This window comes from Dipodomys ordii, unplaced genomic scaffold, assembly GCF_000151885.1.
Source record: "Dipodomys ordii isolate 6190 unplaced genomic scaffold, Dord_2.0 Scaffold34, whole genome shotgun sequence".
NCBI classification, from domain to species: Eukaryota; Metazoa; Chordata; class Mammalia; order Rodentia; family Heteromyidae; genus Dipodomys; species Dipodomys ordii.
This window is the reverse complement of record NW_012267250.1, coordinates 2,102,572-2,121,809: the sequence shown is the minus strand read 5'-3', so window position 1 is coordinate 2,121,809 and position 19,238 is coordinate 2,102,572. Positions and strand designations below refer to the sequence as shown.

The following is a 19,238-nucleotide window of genomic DNA, read 5'->3' as shown; positions in this document are numbered from 1 at the left end:
GCCTGAACTCTGGGCCTGGGCACTGTCCCTCAGCTCTTCAGCTCAAGGCTAGCGCTCTACCACTTGAGCCACAGCGCCACTTCTGACTTTTTTTTCCTAAATATTTTTTAACTGTTAGAATTGCCTACTCCAAGGGAACAGCTGTGGCCTGTTCCTGAATAGCTAGTTACTTTGATTGGCTTATACTATATTGGTGAATTTGTAGTAACTGGTAGTGATTCCTTTTTTAGTTCAAAGCTGATAAATAATATCTCAGTGGAATGCCTCATTTTCATATATTTTTGCTTTTCTGTTTGAAAAAATTTTATTTTTATGCTTTTTTCGTGGGGATATGCAAAGGATATTTTAAAGTATCCTTTTAACTACTAACTCCATATTTTCTTCCCAAGCAGGGAATATCCAGAATTCATTGCTTGTTATTGACCTACATCATTGCCTTGAATAAAATAAATTTAAATTGCAAATGTCTTCATGCTTATATTGTCTAGAATTATTGAATGCTTTTGAGTGTAATTTTTTATAGCTATGTGAAATTCTGTATTTGGGGAACTCAATTAATTTTAAGGTAACTGTTCATTTTTTATTTGAGGTTATCTCCTAAAGTTGGGAATTAAAGTAAAAAGTAAAACAAGAGATAAAGAAAAGTGAATTTCTCTTAGCTTGCAGATGTTTTGTTAGTTCAAGGGATAGAACTGATAGAGCATGGCAGTGATATCGCATAGAAGAGAAATTAAAGAGCTAACTCTTCCCACAATGTTTTTTTCTTTTTAACTTTCTTTTTTCCTTCTCCTTACTTTTTGCCATTAATGTCTTGCCTGACCTTGTAATATGAAACAAAATTTCATTCAGATAATTGATGACTCTTTGATGTATGTTAATATTGTCCATCAGGTTAATTAAATTTATGTGCTATCTTGCATAAATCTAAGCAGTCTGTAATTGGTGCTTCATGTGTTTAAAAGGTGTAGCTTGAGAATTGTGCTGTTCATAATAAATAAGGAAAATGTAGGTTTAATAGAGGTAAACTAGCCTTTTTAGAATAGAGTCTATACTTTGCTACATATATTATAAAAATCTCTCAAGAATACAATTCTAGCATGCCACTTTTCTTTTTTCTGATTTCCTTACCTTCTACTTTTCTTTCTTTTGTAGTATATTGAATGTCTTTCTTAGGATAGTGTTTCATGGAGCATAGTTTAGGAAATGTTGACCTTAGAAACAACATCCATGAAAAATATTTTCCTCTTGTTTGGGTCTATAGGAAATAATTAACTTCCTCTTTTATTGGAAATCTTTTGGAAGGAAGATTCCCATAGTAATGAGGAAATACTTAGAGCTCCCTCTTCTGACTTGCAATGATTTTCACAGTGAGCTTATGGATTCAAGAACCTATATTATTAATGTTCATTTTCTTCCTGAAGAAACTTTTCAAATATTCTTTCCTTAATTATATATTGATTTTAATCTTAAGTATATGTTGATTTTTAAATAAGAAGGGCTGGATGCCAATGGCTCATAGCGATAATCCTAGCTACTCAGGAGGCTGAGATCTGAGGATAACAGTTTGGAGCCAGCCCAGACAGAAATGTCTCCGTGAGACTCTTATGTCCTTTAACCACTCAAAAACTAGAAGTGGTGCTATGGCTCAAGTGGTAGAGTGCTAGCCTTGAGCACAGAGAGGCTCAGGGACAGCACCAAGGTCCTGAGTTTAAGCCCCATAACTGACCCCTGCACCGAAAAATAAATAAAAGAAGGAAATGTTTGTTGCCCTAACATCATTATTGCTTATTTGGTAAAAAATTGAAAACAAATTATTTAGAGGCTAGCTTCCATTAATTTGGAGAAGTTGAGCTGTGGCTCAAGTGTAGAGTGGCAGCTTTGAGCATCAGAGCTCAGTATTAGCATCCAGCCCTGTGGAACATCCAGGAAAACACACACACACACACACACACACACGGAGTAATTTTACTGCCATTTCCCACTTTTTTTTCCTATTAAGGTGAAATTCACGTGTTACTATTTTGTGTGTGTGTGTGTGTGAGAGAGAGAGAGTGTGTGTGTGTGTGTGTGTGTGTGTGTGGTTGTGGGGCCTGAACTCTGGGCCTGGGCGCTTGTCCCTCAGCTCTTTTATCTCAAGGTTAGTGCTCTACCACTTGAGCCACAGTGCCACTTCCGGCTTTTTCTATTTATGTGGTGCTGAGGAATTGAACCCAGGGCCTCATGCATGCAAGACAAGCGCTCTACCACTGTGCTACCTTCCCAGCCCCACTTGTTACTATTTTTTAAAGTGCATAATTTCAGTCACGTATCTTCATAGTACACCCAATCACATCTGTCACCTCTGTCAAATTCTAAAATATTTTTATTGTCCCACAAGAAAGGTCTGTTTTTACTCCTTTAGTTAGCCTCTTCTTACAAATAAAGACTCTCTATGGATTAGAAAGTTTATATTACTAGCACCAATAATGAAATTTATTTGAATAGTAAACAATTCTGCATTTATTTACATATTACATGTGTAACTGTTGCATTAGAAGCCTACAGTATTTAATAAGCAGCATCTTATTAAATTGTGGAGTAAATCTATGTATGTTTCATAAATGGGTTACAAGAAATAAACTTCCTCTTTTGCCACAACCTGGAAGAAATGAGGGTCAATGTTAAGTTCAGGTCTGTTAGATTCCAAAGCTGATATTCTTGTTTGTTTTTTGAGTTAGGGTCTTACCATGGAATTCATTTTTGAATCCTTTCTTCAGCCTTCCAAGTGCTGAGATTATAGCTGATTTCTTTCTTTTCTTCCCTTTCCCATTTTATGATCCTGGGATAGATCCAGATTCTCCTGTGAATGCTAGGCAAGCATTTTATTGCTGAGCCACATCCCTAGCCCCAAGCTGATTTCCTTAATAACCATATTGTATCATGTATATTAGAAGACAAAAAAGAGAGAAACTTAGACTAATCTAGACTAGAGGTATCTTATATTTTTTTATAGTATAGTGTTGGTCCTCATACAATGATTAAAAATGGAATTTTTGTTGTTGGTGATGGTGATACGAGGGTTTTGAACTCAGGGCCTCATATTTGAGGTAAAAGCTTTACCATGGAAGCCATACACCCCAGCCTTTTTTGTTTTTTGTTTTTCAGATAGGATCTCCAGTTTTTGTGTAGAGACCAGATTTGAACTGAGATCATTCTATCTCTCTTATCTGGGTGGAATTACAGATGTACACCAAAATGCCTGCTTGTTTGTTAAGATAGGGATCTCACTAACTTTTTACCTAGCCTAGCCACTTGTGCTCTTCCTAATATCCATCTCCTGAGTAAATGGGATTATATATTTGAGCTACCATGCCCAGTCTAAAATTGAAATGTAATGCTTTATATTTAAAAACCTAGAAGCATCATATCAAAAACTGTATTTCTAGCTTCTTTTGAAAAGTTGAAAGATCTGCCAACATTGTACTCATTCCTATGTAACAAAATCAGTGTTTAATATGCCTTGCCTGTGATTGAACGTATTAGTTACTATTTCTCATCTTTTATTCTACTTGCTTTACTTAAATTGTTTGCCCACAAAACATTTGAGAATATAAGTTTGATTCAAGATAAATTCATAGAATCAGTAGTTATGTGTGTAAGTTCTTGCTTTATTTTTATTTGTACCTGTACAGCTTGATTTAGGTATACACTTTTTTTTTTTTTTGGGTCCGGTTATGGGGACTGAACTCTGGGCCTGGGCGCTGTCTCTCAGCTCTTCAGCTCAAGGCTAGCGCTCTACCACTTGAGCCACAGTGCCACTTCTGGCTTTTTCCTTTTTGCTTATGTGGTGCTGAGGAATCGAACCCAGGGCCTCAGGCATGCAAGGCAAGCACTCTACCACTGAGCCACTTTCCCAGCCCCTAGGTATACATTATTATACAATGTTGTATGTGAATTGTGCTACCACAAATGCTCTAAGTACATTTTAAATGGGCATTTTAAATATAGAGGTTTATCCTCCAATTAAAAGGATTTATAGAGGCTGGGAAGTTGGCTCAGCGTGGGCAGAAAAATCCATGAGACTTTTTATCTCCAATTAAACCCCAGAAAGCCAGAATTGGAGCTGTGGTTCAAGTAGTAGAGCACACAGGCCCATAGTTCAAGCCTCACGACTGGCACAAAGCTAACTAGCTAGCTAGCTAGATTCATAAAGACAACAAAGGGGGGATCATCAAGAAAATAGGACTAGAAAGTTTCTCTTTAAGAATTACATCTCCAGATTGAAAATCCCTACTTAATGCCTACTATAACAAATATAAAAAGCCTCATACTATGAAAATTTTTGGGAAATTTTTGTTAGAATGATTGAAATGAAAACATCTCAAAAACTTTTAGGGACTTTAGGAAAGATTAGGAATATGAATAGTGTCTAGCTTCATGGAAATAGAATTAGAGGTGATGGTGAATTGTTACTGCCAAGGTTGGGTTCAGCCTAGAATTTTGCATCAAACCATACCATCAAGTATGGGGCGGAGGAATAATTCCTCCTTCTCTTCCTCCCTCCTCCTCTGCCTACCTCTCCTTCTCCACCTCTCGCTCCCCCTCTCACTCCCCCTCTTCCTCTTCTTCCTCTTCCTCTCTCTCTTTTTGCCTGTCCTGGGGGCCTGAACTCTGGCCTGGGCTCTGTCCCTGAGCCTCTCTTTGCTCAAGGCTAGCACTCTTGAGCCACAGTGTCACTTCTGGCTTTTTCCGAATAGTTTATTGGAGTAGTTTATTAGACTTCTGTGTCTGACTTTGAACTGTGTTGCTTAGGTCTCAGCCTCCTAGGTAGCTAGCATTACAAATGTGAGCCCCGCAGGAATCACTCTTGATCTAATAAAAACATATTCATAAGAAACATTTTTAGAACTACTTAGAAGGCATATGGGAAGATAAAAGTTGGAGACTAGCCTGGGTTAAAATAAAAAGCTAGTGAGTCCCCACCTGAACAAAAAAGCTGGGCATGGTGGGTCAAGCCTGTTAGCTCAGCAGTGTGAAGCATTAGCTTGGAGGATCATGACCCTGGCCTGCAGGCAAAAAATACTATATGTAGAAAATAACTAAAGCGGAGAGGTCTAGGGTATTACTCAAGTAGAATACTTGCTGTGCAAGAGGGGCAACCAGATAACTTTGCCGTAAACTGTGGAGCTACCATTTAGGAAGCTGAGGCTTCAGGAAAGCAATTGTAACTTAGGAAGTGAATATTGAAAAATTGGAGGAAAAGTATAATAGATTCTTAGGAAACTGAACAAATTAGTTATTAACATCAGTTGGGTTTAATCCAAATTTTTGCTACTTCTGTGTTAGGGAGACTTAGTAAAATGTAGTATATGAGTACGATTAATTTTGGAGGCTTCCTCTTTTTTGGCAGGAAGTACGGATAAGCAAGGCATAAGAAACAGTAATAATATACATACTGAATTAAAAACAGGAAAAAGAGTCAGAATAGTTAAGGTGGTTGCCTCTAGGGAGGGTTTCAGGATGAATAGGTTAGATATGTAGCAATAGGCACTTTTATGTATAAAATATAAATGTACCATTTTACCACTTTTAAGTGAACCGTTCAGTGGCATTAATTTTTTTTCACATTGTTCTGCAAATCCCCAATTGGCCCTAAGGTATGAGTTCTGATGATGTCTGTTATGTCCAGATGGGTTTTTGTGTTCAACAATTGTTCAGTTCTTCATTTTTCTGGCTGGTTGTTCTATTATTGTAAATCAAATATTAAAGTATTTAAGTATTATTTTAGAACTTTTTTTTTTTGTTCTGGTTGGTCGTGGGGCTTGAACTTTGGGTTTGGGCAGACCTTCAGCTCAAGGTGAATGCTCTACCACTTGAGCCATAGGGCCACTTCTGGTTTTCTGGTGGTTTATTGGAGGTAAGAGTCTCATGGAGTTTACTGCCCGGGCTGACTTTGAACCGTGATCCTCAGATCTCAGCTTCCTGAGTAGCTAGGATTACAGGTGTGAGCTACCAGCGCCTGGTTGGAACTATTTTTTTTAATGTCAATTTTGAATTCATATACTTGGATGCTCTCTTAGGTGTCTACAGTGTTATTTTTTGACTTTATAATATTTAAAAATTGGGTTGATTTTGTCCCATATTAATCTCACTGTCTTTTATCATTTGCATAAAATATCTTCTTTGCATTTTGCCTTCAATGTACTTATATCTTTGGATCTAAAATGAGGTTCTTGTAAATAGCACATTGTAGGACTATGCTTTTCACTGCTTTTTTTTTTTTTGGCCAGTTGTGGGGCTGGGTGCTGTCCTCTGAGCTCTTCAGCTCAAGGCTAGTGCTCTACCACTTTGAGTCACAGTAACACTTCCAGTTTTCTAATGGTTAATTTTAAGAGTCTCAGGGACTTTCCTGCCTGGGCTGGCTTTGAACCATGATCCTCAGATCTCAGCCTCCTGAGTAGCTAGGATTCAGATGTGAGCCATTGGCCCCGGCTACTTACAGCACTTTTAATTTCAAGTTTTATATACCAGTTTACCTTCAAAGGCATAAGACAAACAAACCTCAACTCATATAGATTAATATCCTTTCAGCTTCTCATGTCACAGAAATCCCATCATCATACATCACATGTTTATGTAGTCATAATTACTTTTCTAATAGTGTAATGTAGAATTATAAACTAAAGTTATATAATATTGGCTTTAATAATGGCTCATGTACTTACCATTTCCCAGAGATCTTTATTTTTAAATATGGTTTCAAGTTACAATAGTTCCCTCCTTATTGTGGTTTTGCTTTCCAAGGTTTTAATTAACATATGGTCAACCATTGTCCAAGGTGTTAATAGTTGTCTTTAATTTTTTTTTTTTGTTAGTCATGGGCCTGGGTACTGTCCCTCAGCTCTTCAGCTCAAGGCTAGAGCTCTACCACTTGAGCCACAGCACCACTTCTGTTTTTTTCTGCTTATGTGGTGCTAGAGGAATTGGACCCAGGGCTTCATTCATGTGAGGCAAGCACTCTACCACTGAGCCACCTTCCCAGCCCTGTCTTTAATTTTTTGAGAAAGATACACATTACAAAAAAACAAACTTTCATAGAAGCATTTGTAAATATATTTATTATTTGGGCAAAAATATTTTAAAAATGTATTCTGTTGCTTTCTTAGATATAGCTTAGAACTCTTTTTTTTTTGTCGGTCATGGGGCTTGAACTCTGGGCTTGGGCGCTATCCCAGCACCCTTCAGCTCAAGGCAAGCGCTCTACCGCTTGAGCCACAGCACCACTTCTGGTTTTCTGGTGGTTAATTGGAGATAAGAGGCTCACGGACTTTTCTGCCCGAGCTGGCTTTGAACTGTGATCCTCAGATCTCAGCCTCTTCAGTAGCTAGGATTACAGGTGTGAGCCACACTGGCGCCCGGTTAGCTTAGAAATCTTTAAAGAAAGTTTAAGAATTAAAAAAAATTATTCTCATAGCTAATGACTCATTAATTCAGATTTTTGTATGTTGAAACTACTTGGACGATATTATTCAAATTCAGAGAGTATTGTTTCTCTACATTTGTTTATCTAAGTTTTAGTTTTTATTTTCTAAATATCTTTAGGCAAATTTTCCTATTTCTCTTCTAAAAATGCTGTTTATTTTTTTATTTTATTTTATTTTTTTACTTTTCTGCTGTATTAGACTAACAAGACAATGACCTAATTGTGGTTTGGAAGAAAGAGGCAGTGAGGAAGTGGGAAAATGTTTCTCTAAGTAGTATTCTAGCTGTAGCTACCTTCCCAGCCCTCTACTGTATTTTTTTATTTTTTATTTTTTGGATCCGGTCGTGGGGCCTGAACTCTGGGCCTGGGCACTGTCCCTCAGCTTTTCAGCTAGCACTGTACCACTTGAGCCACAGCGCCACTTCCGGCTTTTTTCTTTTTGCTAATGTGGTGCTGAGGAATTGAACCCAGGACCTCATGCATGCAAGGCAAGCGCTCTACCACTGAGCCACCTTCCCAGCCCCTACTGTATTCTTTTAAATAGACTGTTTATTTTGCTATCATTCTCACTGTTGTCAATAATGTTAGATTAGATAGCAAGGTAAGCTTATAAAAAGTGTGATTTAAAAAAAAACCTACTCAAAGCAAACTCTAGGCAAATTCTATTTATAAAGAAAGACAAGCCAATGCCAGTGGCTCATGCCTGTAATCCTAGCTACTCAAGAGGCAGAGATCTGAGTATCTCAGTTTGAAGCCAGGTAGGGTAAGAAAGTCCTTGACACTTTAGCTCCAGTTAATCACCAAAAAGTGGAAAGTAGAGCTGTGACTCAGTTGGTAGAGTTCTAGCCTTGAGCAGAAAAGCTCGGGACAGAACCTAGGCCCTGAGTTCAAGCCCCAGGCTTGACACCAGAAAAAAAAAAATCAGGGAGAAAGAAAAGAAAGAAGTATGGATTCTTGGTTGCAAATTCCAACTTAATCAGAAAGTTGTTTTTTTTTTTTTTTTTTTTTTGTGAAGTTTAGTACTTTGGGAAGTGGGCTTAGGAAATAGTAGAAACTCTGGGAAGTAGCAGCATGGCCAGTAAGTAGCCTTCTGCTTAGTGTCTGGCTAGACACTTGGTACCACATACTGCTGCCATGACCCAGTGCTGGTCATTTGCTTGTGAACTTTCAGCTCCTCTATGAAGAATTTGTGACTGTTCTAACTCACTAGCATTCATTGTCTAAATCGAAAGGACCTAATTGGCTTCAGGCCTCTAAATGTGATGAGACAAAGATGAGGAAGGAAATTTTACTTATGATTTCTTGAACTTTTCTCCAAACTGGATTGGTATTTTGTTTGAAATAGGCAAAAGATGACAAATAGCTCCTACAAATTTGTCCTTTTTTTTTGGGCTTGGGTGCTGTCCCTCACTCAGCTCTTCAGCTCAAGGCCAGCGCTCTACTGCTTGAGCCACAGCAACACTTCTGGCTTTTTCAGTTTATGTGGTGTTGAGGAATCGAATCCAGAGTCTCATGCATGCAAGGCAAGCACTCTACCACTGAGCCACCGTCCCAGCCCTCTCCTATGTTATACACCCTATTATTAAAACTTCTTCCCCCAAATGGGTGCAAGTTACACTAAAAAAATCAAGATACGATCACACAGAAGAAGAGGCACGTAGTGGTGTGCACCTTTCATCTATCTATGACAGGAAGCAAAGAACAGGAGGACTGCAGTCCATGTACAGGAAGCGATAATATTTCTCAAAATTACCTAATATACAAAAGTGCTGCTTAGTGGCAAGGCCCTGGGTTCAGATCTTCAGTACTGCTTACCCTAGGTGCTTTCATTATGGAACCACTTGTTTACTCTTTTTTGAAAGTCTGGACTTTCCAGGCCTTAGAGCTGTAGACAACAATTTCTGTTGTTTATAGATGACCTTGTCTGGCCAGGCATGGTGGTACACAACCTGTAAAAGAGTGCAGCTACTTAGGAGTATGAGGTAGGAGGTTCATTGTATCATGGCAGGTCACTGCTGCCGTGATTGGATAGTGGTGACTGTTCATGAGCAGTACACAACAAGTTTTGACACCAGCCTAGGCATCATAGTGTAACTCCATCTCAAAAACAAAACACAGCCTAACGCATTTTGTTATTGTAGCTGTGTGTACTAATATACAAGCTTATTAAGATCATGGTAAGGATAAACATGAACAGATGGGGAGATGGCATAGGGTGAGATCCAGAAGGGTCCCCAGAGCAGTAGCCTCTGTTCCTATGGGATTGAGGTACTGTGTCTGACAACTCCAGAAGCTCCCTAACCCAGAATGGTTTGTGTGTGTGTGTGTGTGAATTTTTTATTATTATAAAGATGATGTACAGCTGGTCACTGGTGGCTCACACCTGTAATCCTAGCTACTCAGGAGGCTGAGATCTGAGGATCACAGTTCAATGCCATTCAGAATAGGAAAGTCTATGAGACTGACCTCCCTCCCTCCCTCCCTCCCTCCCTCCCTTCCTTCCTTCCTTCCTTCCCTCCCTCCTTCCTTCCCTCCCTCCTTCCTTCCTTCCTTCCTGCCTTCCTGCCTGACTGCCTATCTGCCTTTCTTCCTTCCTTCCTGTCTTCCTGTCTTCCTTCCTGTCTTCCTTCCTTCCTGTCTTCCTGTCTTCCTTCCTTCCTGTTTTCCTGTCTTCCTTCCTTCCTTCCTGTCTTCCTTCCTTCTTTCCTTCCTTCCTTCCTTCCTTCCTTCCTTTCTTTCTTTCTTTCTTTTTCTTGCTTGCTTGCTTTTTCTTCCTTTTTTATGCATTTTAAAAATTGTCAAAGTGATGTACAGTGGGGTTACAGTTACATAAGTAAGGTAATAAGTTGACATTTCTTGTCAAACTTATTACTCCTTCCCTCATTTTTCTCGTACTTTCCCTTCTCCCCACTCTCCCCACCCCCAAGTTGTACAGATCTTCTCCAACATATTGTCTTGTGTATATCACTGTTGCATTGGTTCTTTGTCTCACCATTCTGTCGTTCCCTTCCATTCCATAATTCAAATGGACGTATACACAATACCAGGGTACCAAAATCAAATACAGTGACAACAGGGGATATACCATAGGGGGAAGAACATACTAAAGAAACAAAAAAATCACATAGTACCTTAAAAACAACAACAAAGAAAAACCTCTTGTGTCCATGTCTTGGAGTTCATTTCACTTAGTGTCATCTTATATGGTCATGTGTACATAGTTATTAAGCTCTTCTCATCTAAGATTATCCTAGACATATGCTAATTATTGCAGATAAGGGAAACTGTGGACCTATGTTTCTTTGGGTTTGGCTTACTTCACTTAATATGATCTTTTTCAAGTCTTTCCATTTTCTTACCAATGGGGTGGTATCATTCTTTGTGTAGAAAGCAGCAACTCAAAAACCAGAAGTGGTGCTGTGGCTCAAAGTGGTAGAGTGGTAGGTAGCCTTGAGAAGAAGAGCTCAGGGATTGTGCCTAGGCCCTGAGTTCAAGCCCCATGACTGTTTGACAGAAAGAAAGAAAGAAGAAAGAAAGATAGAAAATAGGACTTAGAAATAATAAAGGTGATGTACAGAGGAGTTAGAGTCAGGTAATGAGTATATTTCTTTTGTTTGTTTGTTTGTTTTTGTCAGTCCTGGGCTTGAACTTAGGGTGTGGACACTGTCCCTGAGCTTCTTTTGCTCAAGGTAGCGCTCTATTACTTGAACCACAGCACCACTTCTGGCTTTTTCTGTTTATGTGGTACTAAGGAATTGAACCTTGCCTGCTAGGCAAGCACTACCACTGAGCTACATTCCCAGCCCCAACATTTTTTTTTTTTTGGAACATTGTTACCCTTTCCCCAGCATTTCTTTTTGAACATTGTTACCCTTTCCCTCTCAGTCTCCCAGTTCCCCTTCCCCCAAGTGTTGGTATTTTTATAGAGACTTAATTGTGTATGCATGATGTATTAATTAATCTCTAACCCTTTTCCCCAACAAAATGGAATAAGGGGCTGAATCCATGCTTCTCATTACTGCTTGGTTTACACACTTTAAAAAAGGGGGAAAAGGGCTGGGAAGGTGGCTCAGTGGTAGAGTGCTTGCCTTGGATGCATGAGACCCTGAGTTCTGATTCCTCAGCACCACATAAGCAGAAAAAGCTGGAAGTGGTGCTGTGGCTCAAGTGGTAGAGTGCTAGCCTTGAACTGAACAGCTGAGGGACAGGGCTCATGCCAAGAGTTCAGGCCCCATGACTGAACCAAAAAAGAAGCAAATTCACTTAAGACCATGTGAATAATTTTTTAAAAAGGAGGGTGGGGGAAACAAATAGGAAACTAATGCACACTGTTTTATACCATGCTTTTAATTTTATTCAATTTATTTTAGGAAACATTAATATTGGCATGAACATTATCTGCTTTTATTTTTATTTTTTTGGGTCCGGTTGTGGGGCCTGAACTCTGGGCCTGGGTGCTGTCCCTCAGCTCTTCAGCTCAAGGCTAGCACTCTACCACTTGAGCCACAGAGCCACTTCTGACTTTTTTCTTTTTTCTTATGTGGTGCTGAGGAATCGAACCCAGGGCCTCATGCATGCAAGGCCAAGTGCTCTACCACTGAGCCACCTTCCCAGCACATCTGCTTTTTTAAAAAGTGGGTATTTTTCATCTGTTTTTAACTATAATCCATAATAGTACTAACTAATGGTTAAGTTACTCTTTTTTTTTGCCACTGAACACAGCGCACATTTACCTTGTCTTTTCCAAATATATCTGTAGATAAACTCATCTATGGAGTTTTTTATTTATGTGTGTATGTATGTATGTATTTTTTTTGTTAGCTATGGAGTTGCTAGGTCAACAGAATCTAAATTTTGGTCTCCAAAAATGGTATTTTATATTACTACCAACATGTTAAGTAAGAGTGCTCTTTTCCTCTTAGAGCCTTGGGTCATATGTTGTCAAACATTTAACTTTCTGTAATTCATTGCGGAAAAGTGATATGATTTGGTTTACAGTTTTGTTTGTTTTGCCAGTACCTGAGTTTGAACTTTAGGGCCTTGGCTCAGCTCCTTTTCTTGGCTGGTTCTTTAATGTTTGAGTCATGCCTCCAGCCTATTTTTTTTTGCTGGTTATTGTGGAGATGAATTTGTGGACTTTTCCATCTAGGCTGGCTTTGAATTGTTCAAGTAGCTAAAATTACAAGTGTGAGCCAGTACTGGGACTTGAACTCAGGACGCTAGCATTGTCCTTTAGGTTTTTTTGTGTAAGGCTGGTGTTGTACCACTTGCCCAAACTCCACTTCCAGCTCTTTGGTGGTTAATTGGAGATAAAAGTCTCTCAGACTTTCTGGCTTGGGCTAGTTTTGAATCACAATCCTTAGATCTCAGCCTCCTGAGTACCTAGGATCACAGATGTGAGCTTCTGGTTCCTGGGTTTTTGTTGTTGTTGTTTTGCTGGTCCTGGGCTTTGAATTCAGGGCCTTGGTGTGGTCCCTGAGCCTCTTTGTGTTTAAGGTTAGAGCTCTACCACTTAAGCTATAAAGCCACTTCCAGTTTTTTGGAATCATGGAGATAAGAGTTTCACTGGATTTTTCCTGCCCTGGCTGGTTTTGAACCACAGTCCTCCTATCTCAGTCTCCCGAGGATTACAGGCAAGCGCATACCAGCCCCTGACTTTGTTGTTGCTTTTTAAATGTTTGTGATACTGAGGATTGAATTTAGAGTATAAAGGGCTGCCCCAAAGCTCTTTTGTTTTGATTTTGTGATGGAGTCTCAGTAACTCTGCTGACTTTGAGCTAGTGGTCAATTGTGTTTGTCTTCTGTGCAGCTAGGATTACAGGTGTTTAATTTGATTAAATTTCTTTAGCTGTGAGGTTAAGTAACTTTTTGTTGTTTATTGACTTTTTGCATTGGGGCAAAGACTTGTATATGTGTATACATATTGACCCTATTTTTAACTTACTTTTTGTGCCAATGTTGGGGCTCGAACTCAGGGCCTTGCTTGGCTTTTAAATGACTTTTATTGCTCAAGGCTGGTGTTTTGCCAGTTGAAACAGGTCTCCATTTCTGGTTTAAATGATCTCTGAAAAATAAGGAAACCTCTGTTCTTTCACTAAAGACCATTTTGTGAAATTGGTGTGTTATCCTTTGCTTTTGCAATTACTAATTGCTTACTATTTATTAGTATGTATAATCGCAGAATATCAAAGGTTTTTCAAATGGTGGCATTTGCTAAGGAAAATTCTTTGAGAAGTAGATGTTCTTTCTTTCTTCCCCCTTCCCTTCCCTCCCTCCCTCCTCTTTCTTTCCTTCCTTCCTTCCTTCCTTCCTTTTTTCTTTTTTCTTTTTGCCATTTCTGGGGCTTGAACTCAGGGCCTGGCACTGTCCCTGAACTTCTTCAGCTCAAGGCTAGCATTCTACTACTTGAGCCACAGCAGCACTTCTGGCTATGTGGTGCAGAGGAGTTAAACTCAGGGCTTCATGTATGCTAGGCAAGCACTAAGCCGCATTCCAGCCTCTAGCTTTTCTTTAAATTATCAAGTAGCAAGTGTTTTTAATCTAGAAGAATTGTCATGTGCCTCCTATTACTACTTTCTTTTTTTTTTTCCAGTCCAGAGGCTTGAACTCTGGGCTTGGGTGTTGTCCCTAAGCTCTTCAGCTTAAGGCTAGTGCTCTACTACTTTGAGCCACAGTAGTGGTAGTTAATTGGAGATAAGAGTCTCCTGGACTTTCCTGTCCGGGCTAGCTTTGAACCTCAATCCTCAGATCTCAGCCTCCTGAGTAGCTAGGATTATAGATGTGAGCCAGTTGGCACCCAGCCTACTATTACACTTTGCTTACTGAATTAGATAATTAGAGAGTTTTCTCTTGGACAAAGAAGATTAAAGTAAAAGAAAATTTTAGAATCCTGCATTTCCCCCCATGTTTCTAGCACTACGTAGCTGTCTACCTTGTGAATTTTAATTTTATTTTTTTTTTATTTCCACGTAGTCTGTACTTTTCTTTCTTTCTTTTTTTTTTTTGGGGGGGTTCAGTCATGGGCCTGAACTCTGGGCCTGGGCACTGTCCCTCATTTCTTCAGCTCAAGGCTAGCGCTCTACCACTTGAGCCTCAGTACCACTTCCCGGCTTTTTTTTTCCTTCTGCTTATGTGGTGCTGAGGAATCGAACCCAGGGCCTCATGCATGCAAGGCAAGCACTCTACCACTGAGCCACCTTCCCAGCCCTTCCTTTTATTTTTTATGTTCCTTCTGTACTTGTATTTTATATTCATTTGTAGATATTCTCCCCACTTTGACCATCATATATGTACCTTTAGAATCTGAATTCTGTAAGTATAGACTGAAGCTTACTTGGTTGGTCTTCTTAGAAAATTTATTTTTCTTTTTTTGTGTTTTTAAAATGAATCAAATGTAACTGTTTGTACAGAATTTTATTGTTAATCCTCTGTAGTCTTTCCTTTTAGATTGAGTTAGGAATTCACAGGCTGTTATTTAAATGAAGCTTTTGAAATCTGTTTTACTGATCTATATCATATCTAACTATGTCAGTATTTCCTTCCTGGTCTGACGTGAACTCTAAAATTAAATGAACACTTTCTCCCTGTTTCCTGGCATTTCCACTCAAACTTGGTCCTCAGTCTTCATTGGAAATATGTCCAGAGTAGTTTGTCTTTATTAATGTATGATTAAAGAAAATTAACCAAGTATATTAAGAATTTGTTAGACAACTTCTTTTAGTTAAAAATTGCAAAGGCTTCAATTTTTGCTGTATCTTTTTCTTTTCCAATTTTTTGTTCTGTTCCAAAATTATACCTACTTATGCTATGTGACTAAGAGCCAAGTGTATTGTGGCATATTGATTGACTCAGTTTCCTATGTTATTTTTAATTCATTCACAAATATGCCCCCTAATTCTGGAAATCTCACCATGTTTGAGTACATTTGATACCTAACAGTTTTATCTTTCAGCAAGCATTTTGATCTCCATATTAATTGCTTTCTAGGCTTGCTGTCTGGTGGTCTGCTAGAGATGCCCCTACACCATCATTCTAGAATCTTTTTCTCTTCCATTGGATTCTTCCTAGAATGTGTCATGACTTTCTACTCTTGCTTTAACAGAATGCGTCTTTTAATAACTTCTTGAGAAAATACATGGAAAACAAAGTCATTTTAGTTTGCTTACTTTAAAATCCTTAATTATGTATTGACATTTAACTTATAATCTATTTTGGAATAAGTTGTAAATAATTATTCTGCCAGTTAAAACATTTTTTGTGTGGTTTTTTTTTAATGCTGAATAACATTGTTTAAAAGGGCAATGCCATTTGATTCCATATTCTTTTTGTGAACCTTTTTTCTTTTCAAACAGATTTTATACCTTAGCTTTATATTCTTCTAAGCTTTCTGTTATTTCATAGCATTAAGGATTAAACCAGCTTATATACAAAAGTTCTCAAATAGTGCTTCCCATTTTGTGTTTGAGGTACCTTAAAGTTGCCTTTTAGTCTTGAGAGAGGAACTTAAAGGTTTAATTCTTTGACTTACTAGTATGCATGACCTTTGGAAGATCATATAATCTCTTGGAGACCTACTTTCCTCCACTATAAATGTGAAATGTTTAATAAAGTATATAGAATTAGCAGTTGTGCCTATCAAGCATTTTTTTTTTTAGTTTGAAAAGAAGGATGACTAAGTTTTCAGTTTTATTTTTAAAAATATCTAATTGCTGTGGTTGTCTAGAAAATCTGTAGAACTAGGTGAACTTCAGTTAAATGCTAATGCTGGCTCTTCAAGAAATTATGAAAAAGCTGACTATATGAATATAGAAAGTTTTGAAAATACTGTATGAAAAGCTCTTTGATTTACTTCAGATTGTATAAATCTATGTAATGTAATAATTGTTTAAGAATGATAAAATATAAATACTAGTTGAAACCTATGAAGGGAATATTTGCTTGGGCTGGTTATTATTCTTTCACTTAATTATATTTGAGACTAGGAAAAATAATAGAATTTTTTTTGGCACTTCAGTAATATTGAATGTAGTTTCACATGTTAGCTTGTCTTTGTTAATGCTGGCTTTTTGTTTGTTTGTTTTATTTTAAGGTTTTTGGATTCAAAGCATAAAAACCATTACAAGATATACAATCTGTAAGTATGTTTTCTTATTTTTATGCTTGCAAATAAATTCTAAAATAATAAGCAAAAATTATCTCCTCATTAGAAATAAAGGTATCTTTAATAGAATTGTATTCTAAAACAGTTGAAAAAGTTTGAGAGCATAGTTAGATCATTGAGAAAATGTAGTGATGAGGTAAAACAGTGTTGGCACAGATTCATGTTACTTGATCTGCATTAAATGACTTGGCATCTAGCCCATCTTTGGACCCATAACCATGTGGTAATTTGAAATGTAATCTACAGACGAGCTTCTGTCATAGCATTAATGATGTCTTCTATGAAAGCATGCTTGAGTGGATATAATTTTGTCTATTTTATGCCTGTTGGTTGGTGGATTGAAACAGTCATTGAAATGCTCTCCATTGTATAGAACCTAAATGAGAATCTAATACTCTTGAATTTGGTAATGTCTTTTAATTCCAGATAGGATTTTAAGGATTGAACACTTGATAAAGCTAATTAGCTTTATCTTAAACTTTGTGCTTTTAAGGGGGCTGGGAAGGTGGCTCAGTGACAGAGCGCTTGCCTTGCATGCAAAAGGCCCTGGGTTTGATTCCTCAGTACCACATAAGCAGCAAAAAGAAAAAAGCCGGAAGTGGTGCTGTGGCTCAAGCGGTAGAGTGCTAGCCTTGATCTGAAGAGCTGAGGGACAGCGCCCAGGCCCAGAGTTCGGGCCCCACAACTGGACCCCCCCAAAAAAACAAAAAACAAAAAAACTTTGTGCTTTTACTTTTGGGGTATGTGTGTGTGTGTGTGCATCTTTGGGAGTAGTAGATAGATGAGATGAAATTTTTGTTTGTAAACAGTTTTGTTATTTTTTCCCAAAATATAGACATTTTCTAATTTAAAAAAAGATAAAAATGTGATATATTTCTACTTGGCCTTTCTTTTTCCAAGTTGGTATCTACAAATTACACAGGAAGGTGTTTTATTCCCCCCACAGGAAGTTTTATGTAAAGTTTTATATATATATATACATATATACACACACATATACACATATATAAATACAGCTTATATAAACATATATATGGGGGGGAACATAGCTCAAATGGTAGAATATATCTGCCTAGCAAGCCCAAGCCAAAGGCCCGAGTTTCAAATTCCTGTACAACCAAAGAGAGTTATAAGTACTAATTCATTGTTGAAATCTTTCTACGGAGATTATCAAATGAAGAACAAGATTCTTTCCTGCCTCCAGCAGACATTTTATATCTTTACCAAATATAATTGTCAGCAGCATCTAATTGGTTTGGTTTGTGAAGTTAAAAAAAAATAATCTTTTTTTTTTTTTTTTTTTGTCATGGTGCTTGAACTCTGGGCCTGGATGTTGTCCCTCAGCTCTTCAGCTCAAGGTTAGGGCTGTATCACTTGAGCCACAGCACCACTTCTGGTTTTCTGGTGGTTTATTGGAGATAGAGTCTCATGGAGTTTCCTGCCCGGGCTGGCTTTGAACCACTATCCTCAGGTCTCAGCCTCCTGAGTAGCTAGGATTTCAGGTGTGAGCCACTGGCACCTGGCTAAAAAAAAAAAAAATCTTTAATGGTATTTCCGTTCAGTTAAGATCTTAGTGTTGAATGTGTAGTAGATACCAACATGGTTCCTTCTAGTGAGTTTCCATTGAGTTTTTCAGATTCACAAACGGATAAATACTCACTTGTGCTTGCCATAGGACAGATATTGTAAACTAACAACTTTTCTAGAAAGGGAAGGAAGATGTCCAGTCCACACAAAACTTATTTATAGTTGAAAGTGAAAGTTGGAAAAAGTATTGTAGTAGTAACTACTATATAAAAGAGTGAAAACAATAGCAGTGACAAGAACAGTAGACGTATCAATTGTGTCCCATAGGTAGGTTTTATAAAAGAAGGCATATTTGAGCTGTGGTGAACAGAATCAGTAGGAGATTGAGTCTTCAGATAAGGACAAAGGAAAATGGTATTGTAGATAGTAAAAATGGCAGGCAAGTCAAGGTGGTTATTGGCACACTCCTAGTGTTGAGAATGTTAAGAATATGGTAGGTCCTTTATGTTGGTCAGATTGTGATGTGTGTATGGGTGTTGGAGGAGTTGTAGTGGTAAAAGGTCCTTGAGTTTAGGTGATCTCTGTTTACAAATAATAGTCCTGATTAGCCTCATTTAAATCAAGCTTTATTTCTGGCATCATTAGTGTTCTTTGGAGAAAAATAAAAACCACAAAGCTTTGGGGTTTTTGAATAACTAGATGTAGAAATTGAGTTTAAAAAGGGACAGAGACTGTCAAAAGCTAGAGTCCATTATGTGAATCACTTTAGGCTATGACTCTTAGGGATTTGGGATTTAGAGGGTTTCAGTTGAGGAGACACTAGGGATGAATTCTTCCTTTGTAAATTTTTTTTCCAGTTTAACATATACAAAGAAAGGGAAGGAAATTCTTTTCATTCCTGCATATAGTGGTTTCCTGCTTTCAGAATTTAGGCTTGTATTACCTGTATTGTAGATCACTTAGGGTTAAATTTGACATTGAATAGTAGCCCTGGAACTTGACTTTCTAGGTTTATATTATCAAACATTGGGTTCCCAAGATAATGAACTTCTTTGCTAGTTTATAATAGTCTTTTTTTTTTTTTTTTTG

General features: G+C 37.9%; 1 protein-coding gene across 1 annotated transcript in view; it reads left to right on the top strand.

Annotated features, from left to right (window-relative positions):
- The window catches only part of Pten (phosphatase and tensin homolog), a gene marked incomplete at its 5' end in the record, with an annotated part of 84,072 nt that overhangs the window by 25,198 nt on the left and 39,636 nt on the right, over window positions 1-19,238 (top strand). Inside the window, one exon of the mRNA XM_013017044.1 lies at window positions 16,551-16,595. Coding sequence (XP_012872498.1) covers window positions 16,551-16,595 — 45 coding nt within the window. The remainder of the gene's footprint in view (window positions 1-16,550; window positions 16,596-19,238) is intronic.